Source organism: Cyprinodon variegatus, unplaced genomic scaffold (assembly GCF_000732505.1).
Source record: "Cyprinodon variegatus isolate N-32 unplaced genomic scaffold, C_variegatus-1.0 Scaffold335, whole genome shotgun sequence".
Classification (NCBI taxonomy): Eukaryota; Metazoa; Chordata; class Actinopteri; order Cyprinodontiformes; family Cyprinodontidae; genus Cyprinodon; species Cyprinodon variegatus.
The window spans coordinates 312,819-323,814 of record NW_015150788.1 but is presented as its reverse complement, the minus strand read 5'-3'; the positions used below and the strand labels follow the sequence as shown (position 1 = coordinate 323,814).

The 10,996-nt window shown below is 40.4% G+C and overlaps 1 protein-coding gene across 1 annotated transcript in view; it reads left to right on the top strand.

The window, feature by feature from the left end:
• Nucleotides 1-1,816: 1,816 nt before the first annotated feature.
• Nucleotides 1,817-10,996, top strand: part of adamts9 (ADAM metallopeptidase with thrombospondin type 1 motif 9) — a 61,941-nt gene continuing 52,761 nt past the window's right edge. Inside the window, exons 1-8 of the mRNA XM_015385311.1 lie at nt 1,817-2,182; nt 2,382-2,791; nt 6,406-6,568; nt 8,443-8,768; nt 9,267-9,350; nt 9,443-9,567; nt 9,752-9,792; nt 9,872-9,977. Of these exons, the coding sequence (XP_015240797.1) occupies nt 2,086-2,182; nt 2,382-2,791; nt 6,406-6,568; nt 8,443-8,768; nt 9,267-9,350; nt 9,443-9,567; nt 9,752-9,792; nt 9,872-9,977 (1,352 nt within the window). The 5' untranslated portion in view covers nt 1,817-2,085. The remainder of the gene's footprint in view (nt 2,183-2,381; nt 2,792-6,405; nt 6,569-8,442; nt 8,769-9,266; nt 9,351-9,442; nt 9,568-9,751; nt 9,793-9,871; nt 9,978-10,996) is intronic.

Genomic DNA, 10,996 nt, shown 5'->3' with positions numbered 1-10,996 from the left:
CCTTGTGTCACTTGTGACTTTTGCATTTGATTTTGATTTTGTCAGAGTCTCACTAAGTCAGTCATTGCGTTTGATGCCCAATGCACAGCAGGTTAGAATAATCATTGGATCCAGCATGCTGCTCTTCTCTACCACAACACAAGAACTTTAACACAATGCGCTGGTAATTTTCACTTTACAAGTGGAAAGGATCATCTTACTATAGCACTTGAAGGTCATTAGACCTCAGGACATAAGAGATATAACATGAATTGGCATGCAAGATTAATTGGATGGTACAGTTCCATGTATTCTGCATCATTCTTTGTTTCCCCCTTAAAAACAAAAACAAGCATAGGCTATGCCTACATAGAAGCTAAGGAAACAAAATTTGATATAGTTTGCCGTATTTTCTAATGCTTTGTGAATTACTCTAAACTATTAATATTTGAGTGCGACTGCTCATTACTCTGATGTTGGAATTGATTGCTCCATCTTTGCTTTTACAGCTGGGAATTTCAACAAATGAACAACCTACTGAACAGTCTATTAGGCTATGAACCAAAAATAGCCTTGTGCTTTTATACCTTATATGGTCATATATAACTGCATGCATAATGATATATAACTTTGCAACAGTATAATACTGTGAAAGGGCAGCTTTAAATAATAATTGCAGCAATTCTTTGATTGAGTTACCCGGTAGGTTAGACTTTAGAACAAAAAAACTTTGAACCTAAATAAAACGCTGTCGTTAATCAATCTGTCTTAGGGACAATATTAAGCAGTTTGGGAAAAGCTTGCTTACAGATAATATCTCATGCAAAAATGTGTTGATCTCCATCCAAAGATTTATCATTTCAATCAGCACCTGGTCACTTTTTGTTCTCTTCTTCCAGACTACAGTTGGTTTCCTCTACATTTAAAGCCAACAAAAACTCTAATATGCTATTTGTTGTAATCAAAGTATACATACTGATCCTGCAATCAATACACAAAGTGTATTTTTTTTTGGAAAAGCTTCTTGGATGGGAAGCGAAACTTAAAAAAAACCGTTTTCAAACTTGGAAACAAAGTCCAGTGGATAGTTTTTTAACTTTCTTGGAATCCACAAAGTATGTTTTTGAAAGATTTTTCAGGATATATGGGTTAGGTGTTGATTCTAATAACCTCGGTTTGCATACTGGTCTATTGGCATGGAGGGTGTATTGCAGTTTTCAAATGTCTCATTGCCCAGAAAACTGATCAAGTGGGAGACATTCTTATCATTATCTGAAATATGAAGAAAAATAGCTCAGGCTGCCATAGGTTGGAGCCATCTCAAGCATTCATAGCAAAGTTAATCAATCTTAGAATCAGAGAAACTAAAAGTTTTCTAAAGCACCCACCAAACGTTCTGGATGTCATGGATTTATACACTATTTCCCGACACTATATATGCACAATTGAAATATGGAGTGCTACAACTCCTATCTGAACTGTGCCAACCATTGACTTGATAATAGGGGTTAATTTGTAACTTGTTTGTTTATGTGGAACCAATAACGCATGGTGGTGTTGGGATGGCTGGTGGGCTTTCAAATCAATTTCAGCTTATAGCTCTCTTTAATCTTGGGCTGGCCCTGTCAGACTGTCAGGTGTAATTATCCAAACAATCCCACATGCGTCAGTCGGTCAGTACATGATGTGCGTACTCAGCGGGAAAAAAGTGCCTCAAGTATTGCAAAGTGGACGTTAGAGACCACCCTTATCTGGGATGGAGGTGGGGGTATATAGAGTAAGCGGCTCCAAAGTAAGCGCCAGAATACCTTTAGTGATCTGATCCCGCCCCTATCCTACTTTACGGGTTCAATGAGCGCATCGCCAGCGCACTGTTGGAGCTGCAGCCCACTACCCACCCCTCTCCCTCTGCAGTATGCATGTTCGCCAGGGAGTCCGTGAAGCGTTCGCCTCCCAGCTCTGCACTCCTTCAGCGGCCGGACAGCAGCAGCTGAGCCAGAGCGGACGGTAGTAGAGGTGGATGCGGCGGCAGAAAGGCGCGGAGTGAGCGCAGGAACACAGAGTCACCAACAGGCTGCCCGTCTCTCTCCTCTGAACGTGGACAACATGCATGTGCTCCTCTGGGGCTTGGGGTTCCTACTATTCCCTGATCTCTTGAATGTAGTCGCATCCACAACGAGATTGATCCGGAGCGCAAGCACAGGTAGGTCATTATTATTATTTTTTTTTACACGCGTGTGATCATATTGCGCAACTGGAAGAGGAGAATGAATGAAGAATGAAGTAGAAATCTGATCGACTTTATTAATTTTGCAATCAAACTAAAAAAGTTAAAGCATGATCGCACACATCTGGGCTGTTGGATCTGAAATGAATCACCCTGTCATGTTTCCAACCCGCAGTGCCAGAGGAGTTGGCCGCTTATGAGATTGTAACACCGGTGCGAGTAAATGAAGCCGGTGACAAGCTTCCAGCCGGTGTGCACTTCAAAAGGAAGAGACGGAGTTTGGAAGAGCTGGGCACAGCGGATCACTGGGCCGCGGCAAATATCCACTACAGGATATCTGCTTTCGGGAAGCACTATCACCTCAACCTCACGCTGGATTCGGGATTTATTGCGCCCGTTTACACTGTGACGATACTTGGAGCGCCCCGAGGAGATAACGGGACTGCTTTTGCAACAGATGCGGAAAGGGAGGAGGAAGAAGAGGAGGAGGAGGAGGAGGACACGGAGTTAAGGCACTGCTTCTATAGAGGACATGTGAATGCCCATGCACAACACGCCGCAGTCATTAGTCTCTGCTCCGGACTGGTGAGTTTTTACGCACGGCCAAAAGTCTCTTTGCACAGGATGTGCGCACAGGTGGCTCTTGTTAGATGAATGAGTTATATTTTTCTTGACGTTTTTGATTATAAAAGTAATCCATGGAGCAGATTTACGGAACTGGGCTCCTGTTTTATAGCGTTTTCATGATTTACTGTGCCATGAATTGCCAAGTGCATTCCCACTTCCATGCTTCTTCTCCCGGCTGTCTGTGACGTCTTTACGCAGTGTTGACCAGCCAAAGCACGATCGGCGCTAACGTCATCACGACTTCCCCCTCCCTCTCCCCTCCTCCAACACACACAAAATCCCAGGGCTGCTGAAGCATGAGTTTTGTTAGGGATCAAAAGTGCACCCAGAGTTTAATTCATAGAAACAGCTCCAAAAGATCCAAATTTGCCCAAGTTCCTTTTAAAGTATATTAATTACAAAAAGAGTGTTTTACCATAATAGAAACCTTTTATCAGATTAAAAAGCAAAAAAGTTCACTTTTAATAAATAAAGCTTGGCATGAATTTGCTTTCAGCCTCTCTGACTTAAATCTTTGTCAAACCATCTTTCGCTGCATTTGCAAAAGTCTTCAAAGTAACATGAAGTTCGATGTACATTAGCGGTTCTGTAAAAAAAAAAAAAATTAAAGTCTCACCACTGGCCCTCAGTTGAATGTGGACCTGGACTTTTATTCTAACATATTAGTATGCCTTGATCTAAATCATTGCTGTTAAAACTCTGTCCGTATGTTTAGGCTTGTTCTCCCGCAGGAAGTTGAAAACCCTAAAAGCTCTTGGAGACTCTAGGAGGATTTGTATTAGAATTGATCTGTGTTTTTGACACCACCCAGCTTCCATTTTACTGCCAAAACAAACAAAACCCCAAACATCCCCAGTGCATGATAATACTACCACCATGCTTTATAATAGGTGTTTTGCACATGCATGCCAAAACTTGCATTTTAATCTCGTCTGACAGGGACATCTTGTCCACCTGTTCTGCTTCTTTCCTCTCAGCCATGGATTTATTCCTATCACTCTTGCAGGGAGGTTTTCCTGTCAAGAGATATCCCCACCCCCTCCTGAGCTGTGGATTCCAGCAGCTCCTCCAGAGATGTTAAAACCATTTGGGCTGTTTCTCTTTATAAAAACTCCTATTGGCCAGTCCAACAGATTCGCTGACCTCTTTAATAAGCTTTCCTCCTTCAGGCTCTTTCACCTGTCCAAAAGTGTCATCTCAGCTTTCAACTTCTCTAAAGCTATATTCCTGACATGTGTTGCGGTTCCTAATCATTAATTTTATTAGTTTTAACAGTTTCCAACAAATTGAGGCCTTCATGGAAAAAGTGGATTTATATTTAAGTTACATTAAACATGGATGGAATCTGTTTACTAGTAAGGCAACTTCTTAATGCAACTGGTACAATTTAACAGTGTACACATGGAAAAGCATCATGTTTCTTTTCAGCGAGTGATTTTTATGACTTGAGGCGGACATAATTACACTATATCAGTCTTTCCCCCATGACTTGCTGTGATGGCTGTCCGTAACAAATGAGCAACAATTCAAACGCACCAGTGGTTTGCCATGTAAGCTTATCTGGAACATTGTAATGATCTATGTTGCCCAGTCACGCTAAAGGTGTCCTGTGATCTACATACAACAAAAAAAAAGAATTTCAGAGATTTGCCTGCATTCAGAGGCCTTTCCTGATCGACATCCCAGATTTGCTTAAATTCCTTCAATGATTATTTGCACATGCACGCAAACTTTCATCGAACTGTAAAAACGGAATTTCCATTTTTGATTCTTAAATAAGCAAACTTATACCACTATTGGAGAATAGAGGCAAATTCCCATCAGTCAAAACCCCTGTCGTCTGTCCAGTCTTTAGAATCGTCATTTTAACCATATAAAATATTTTCTTCAGTGTGACAATGAGGTTTGATTTTCGTGTGTTTAGAAATGTTAGATTGATAAAGTTTTAAAAAACACAAAAACGTTTTAAACAGCTTTTAAATACATTAAAAGTATATAGCTAACTCTGCAGACCATTCATGTAAGTGTTTCTGACTGGATACTCTGACAATCACTGCTGGGTGTGGGTCCACTGCCAGCCCTCATGTGGCACTGCATGAGAAATGGCAGAGTTAGACTCGTTTAGACACGGTTCCATAGTATGCCCGATCTTTGAGCATCACACATGGTCATGTGCTTGTCTGAAATGTGATGCTTGGCTTTTCTAGCAGGGTTGGTTTGAGGAGGCGCAGGATAAAAGCTTAGCTGGTCTCCCGCACCTAGAATGGATCTCCTGTTGGAATAGTGCAAAAGTGAAAAGACAATTAAGACAGCGTAGTGTGGCTGCAACACCTTTGCTTTGTGCACCATAAATTAATTATAAAGTACTATAACAAAATTTCAAATTTTCAAAATTTCAAATAAAATTGCCTTACTTGCTGCTTACTTATGTTTATGCCTTATTGTTGTGCACCCATCAGCATCTGGAAATTTGAATATCGACAAATATAGTAACCATTACATACTCCTCTTAAATTCCATCAGTGTAAATGGGAGTCTAAGAATTCCATTGCTATTACTAGTATTATTATTAGTAAAGCTGTGTATTCATAAATCCATCAACCTGGCAGAGAAATCTCAATGCTTGTGCAGTTTATCTCCATTTTTATTGTTCACCAGCAGTCCTATTGGATTCTTAGGGATATTTATTTCTTACTCCTTTTGGCATCAAATAATTTGTGCTCTTTCACACTTGATCTTGGACTTTTCCTCATTAATTTTGCACCTCTGCTCTGCATTGCTGACTCACTCAGTTTCATTGCTCTCTTCCTGGTGTCCTTTAATCATGTGGTGTTTTTTTAGGTAAATGTACACACGGTGAAACAAAAAATGACCACAAAAATTAGAACACAAAAATGACATAAAATAATCAGCAGGTTGCAATATTGTAATCAGAAGACCCTTGTTTATAACCAGAGTAAGACGCTAACATTGAAATTTATTCACCATGGTGTGTGACCGGATCCCTTTAAAGGCAATATAATTTATTGTACAGATGGGTCCTACTAGAGGGTCTGTCTTTATTTAAAAACAAACAGGATCAAGGGTCCTAAATAGAAAAAAAAAACATTTCTATCTACAGACACTTGTTATTAAATTATCCATGGTTGCAGTCCTCCAATCGTTTCTAACTTGTCAGTTTCCAGTATGTCATGGATCATTTTAACTGTGCAAACTAACAAGTGTAAGATGTCAAAATGCAGCTGTTGTTTTCCATTTAGACCGGATAACAGAAACAATTATACTGATGATACTCAGCTATATTTGTTTAAAATCCCATCAAAAGAGACTATAAACGTGTCTTAAAGGAGCAGCAATAACTTTTTGAAATTTTGTTTAGTTCAGATAAATGCACTGCTTAGTCAGTCACTTACGCTATATTCCCATAATCTGTCACGTACATGTAGTCTGCTGTAACATTTATGATTCAATAATAAGCAGTAATAGGGAAAGCCCAAGATTTTATGTATTATTTTTGTATTATTTTTTGTAATATGTGCTCTAACTGTGAGTTTTCTTTCTGTCCTTTGCAGTTTGGCACTTTCAGGTCTCCTGACGGGGAGTATTTTGTGGAACCCCTGCACAGCTACCAAGGGGAACACTATGAAGAGGAACACACAAAACCTCATATCGTATACAGGAAACTTTCATCTGGGAATCACACATCTGAAGACACCTCAGCCTGTGACACTTCAGGTGTGCTGGGCTCCAGGATTCGAATTTTGATAAACTATTCTACCGATGGTGCATAGATGCAACCATAACTTAAACTTCTAGAGCTCTGAGCTTAATTCTGAAGTAATAATGAATTCCAGTTATTAAGTGTTTTAAATCACATATCAGCTGACCTAAATATCAGCCCCAGTTGTCCCTCCCCATATTCAGTGGCGAAACACAGGGAAGTTTACTGCCGCTGGGTTGGGACCTCCCAGTGGCTGTGTTTAAAAACTGTGTATACGGCTGATTTTTATGTGCATGGAAGTGTTTTCATGGGATGTGTGTGGTTTGCTAGTGGAGGATTTTTCTCATGTGCTTGCAAACCTTTTAAACTGGTTCCCACAGACATAATCAGGTGTAATCGTTGAGCCACACATGTAGCCTTCCCTATCAGCTGCAGCAGGAGCTGATTATGCAACAGTAGCTACACTTATCAAGTTATTACAATAATTGTTCTGTGCCTATTAAATCTAAACAAGGCTTATCTTAATGGGGGAGAAAGTTATGATTGTGTTGCATGCATAAAAGGTACATTTCCTTTCAATAGTGGCTCAGCATGAATGATACATGAGTGAGATGGCAAGTTTAAAGTGAAAGCATGATGAGAAAGTCCTGCTGGCTGTGTCACAGCATGCATGGAGCAGTTCCTGCAGCTGCTGCACAGCAGTGAGGAAGCTTTACTACTCTCACACAGGGAAAAAAAGAAAGAAATCACTTGGAAGTTCACCCTTGTATCTCCCCATCTCAGTTTACTGGCTGAACTTCCTGTTGACTCTTGTACTTCCTCTGTTTCTTTGATAAGCAGTTCGGGCAGACCCTCTTCGATGACCACGTTGTGTAAACTGTACGATAGCAAAGTAATGCCAACTTAAGACAGTCAAATAATCAAAACCAAGAGAATAAATGTCCAAATATTTTTGCTTTTGTCCACTGCAGATTGTTGTGCAGCTGTTTGGTGTCACAGTGTATGTAAATATTTATGTGCGTGTGTGTTTCTCTTTTGATTCCTGTCGCACAGCATGAGTGAGGATGTATGAAAACATAGCCAGAGGGAGAGCAGATCTGACCAATAAGCCACATGAAACTAGAAGTGATTTAGGCTGCAAAAGTATTTCTGCCTGTAAGATTTCTGCACATTACAGCGACAAATCAATGGGTTAGATTTATAGACATTTTAAAAAAAGTATAACTTGGGCAGTTTTAATTGTCTATCACAAAGAAAAGCTTTTACCTTAACACATTTCTATTATTATCAACAGATTGTTCCCAAATTATTAATTGCGGGTTGTTGGTTAAATATAAAACAGTTAAATCCACAGCTGTCTTGTTGAATTTCTAAGTATATTTTCTCATCACTAAAAGACAAAGGAAATTCTAGTTTTTAGCATTAAGTGATCCACTGCACCCGAAGTTTTGTAGGTTTTTTTTTTTTAGATTAAACATCTTTGTGAGGACATGCTTTCAGTGTGAAGTGATGTTCTGTGTCTTAGTGTCTGGTTTTACCTAGCCTGAACTCACTGCCCCCTTTTCTCCCTCTTTCCAAAGTGAAAAAAAGGATAAATAATGGGACTTCAGGCAGCGTAAGCAGAAGCAAACATAATGGTTTCAGATTGCAGACGTAAAATGATGGCCTCCTCTTTGCAGGCGACAGTTTGCATGCATTTAAAGCTTTAAAGACCCAACCGCAAATCTAACCACATCCTCATCAAAAACATTTATTTTTATTTTTTTTTATATCTTTTGTCTGTATATTTGTGTCTTTTTAAAAATAGATGAATGAATCTGCATGCATTCAGCATTTACATCTGTGTTTATTTACCTATACCTCATTCCCTCTGGATTCTTAACTTTAGGACACAAACACAGGCATAAGAGGCAGAGGGCAAGGAAAAGGCCAGCCCCCGTTCCCAGTGCGGCCCCTCTGGTCGGCGCTGGTATACTCAAAGACCTGGGATCACTGAGCGCCAGTCTGGCCAGTAGCACTTGGCTCAGATCAGAGCGCGGCCTTGCCAGCAGCAGACCGTCAAATGATAGCAGTGGTGACTCAGGACCTCACAGGAGATCAAAGCGCTTCCTCTCCTACCCGCGCTTTGTTGAAGTTATGCTGGTCGCCGACAGCAAAATGGTGGAGCATCACGGCAGCAACCTGCAGCACTACATACTCACGTTGATGTCAATAGTAAGTGTGACTGTCTTACACCTTGATTCATTAAAACTACAAGCTTAAGCACAATTTGTGTTTTGAATTTTAAATGTTATTTCCACAAAATAGTGCAACAAACAGATGGAAATTGATTCCTGAATTTAAAGATTATTTATTGATGGAAAGTCTAAGAATGGGAATTGCAATTATCCTTGCAGAGTTTATACTTTGTAACCACATTTATTCTTACAAATGCTACTGAAGGTTCATAACAGCACAACTATGTTTGATTTGCAGAACAACATCTCTGCCCATTTTTATTTGCAGAACAGATAAACTTTAGTGAGATCTTACCTCACATTTTAATTCTTGCCAAAGATCCTAATTTTACATGTGGATTGAACTCTGGAATTTTTTTATGTGTTTTTATTGTCCTGGTGGAGGGAGAATTCTGTGATTGAGTGATTTCTTGCAGGGGCAGAGGGTTTACAAAAGAGATTGCAGCTTATGATGCTTTTTTTCTCTTTTATTCAGGTCTCTTCCATCTATAAGGATCCAAGCATTGGCAACCTAATTAACATTGTGATTGTTAAGTTGGTGATCCTCAACAGCGAGTTGGTAAGTTGGGTTTTTTCTTCATTATTACCTGTTTGTTTCTGGAATTGAAACCATTTCCATTGTTTTTTTTCCCTCCCTTTTACGTTTATCAGGATGGTCCAGCTATTTCATTTAACGCACAGGCCACTTTAAAGAACTTCTGCATCTGGCAGCAGAGCCAGAATGTCCTGGACGATAACCACCCCTCCCATCATGACACCGCCATCCTTATCACCAGGTGCAAGGAAATTATTTGCTTTCTCCCTGGCCTAAACATGCTTTTAAGTCTCTAAAAAATCAAAATACCCAGTGAACTTGAGGTTGAGTATGTGAAACGAGAGGCTGATCAAAGACTTGGGAAGGGTTCTTCGTATTATGCAGCGTCTTTTACCATGGCCTGTTATCTTCATCTTTCACCACAGGCAAGACATCTGCAGAGCGAGGGACAAGTGTGACACGTTAGGTAAGCAGACCTTTTCTATCAGGAATACGTGCGTTGGTGCCATCCTGCAGAAAAACTGACTTGATTTTGGTTTATGTAGGCCTCGCAGAGTTGGGGACTGTGTGTGACCCATACAGGAGCTGCAGCATCAGTGAGGACAATGGGCTCAGCACTGCTTTCACCATTGCCCATGAACTGGGCCATGTGTAAGTATGGCAGGCCTCTGCAGATTTGTGAAAACCAGTGGCGAAAGATTGCCAAAAGAGATTTTTTTCTTTGCTACAAATATAGAAGGGGCACCAAAAACTTATGGAAGAAGAGACCAGAAAAAGATTGTGGGAATGGGATAACCTAATATCAGACCGTGGGGATGTTTTTCTTTATTACGGACAGCAGATCAGAGTTGATTGCAAGATAAAGGACGTTAAGCCAGGCCGACACAGTACGATAGTTGCAATCACTGTACTCAGCTACAGCTCAAACTGTACGACAAAACCAAAGGGTTTAAAATTTCACTGCTCACGATGTATGTTCTTACACTGTATGGCCAGATGCTCTGATGCGATCTAACTCCTCACACTATATGTCCAAATATCAAATGTCGGACTCAGTGCCGAGAGTTGCTGCTAGTCTGACTCTTCACTCTGGATGAAGAAGAAGAAGAACTCCCTTGTTTACACAAGGTTCTGTTAAATCGGATCCTAGACGCTCGTAACTCTGCTTAAACAGAAGGATTTGCTCATGAAAACCTCACGAGGGCCAACTGAATTTCAAACATGTTTGGTTTTCTCTCGACCTTAGATTCCTGATCGGGAAGTGGTTGTGAGTGGCTAATCTGCCCTTGGTACCCCCTACAGTATACTATACGACACAGGATGCACAATGAGGCTGAAACTCGGCCCAATCGGAAAAATTCTCGCACGACTAGAGAATCGGCCTGAAAATAACAAAAAAAAAATTCGTATAGTGTATGCCCCGCTTCATATCCAATCATATTACATACATGTTCAATTAACCTAGTTAAAGTCCTAATCTAATTGGACATTTCTGGCATGATTATACACTATATTGCCAAAAGTATTTGCTCACCTGCCTTGATTCACATATGAGCTTAGGTGACATCCTGTTCCTAATCCATAGGGTTCAATATGACGTCGGTCCACCCTTTGCAGCTAGAACAGCTTCAACTCTTCTGGGAAGGCTGTCCACAAGGTTTAGGAGTGTG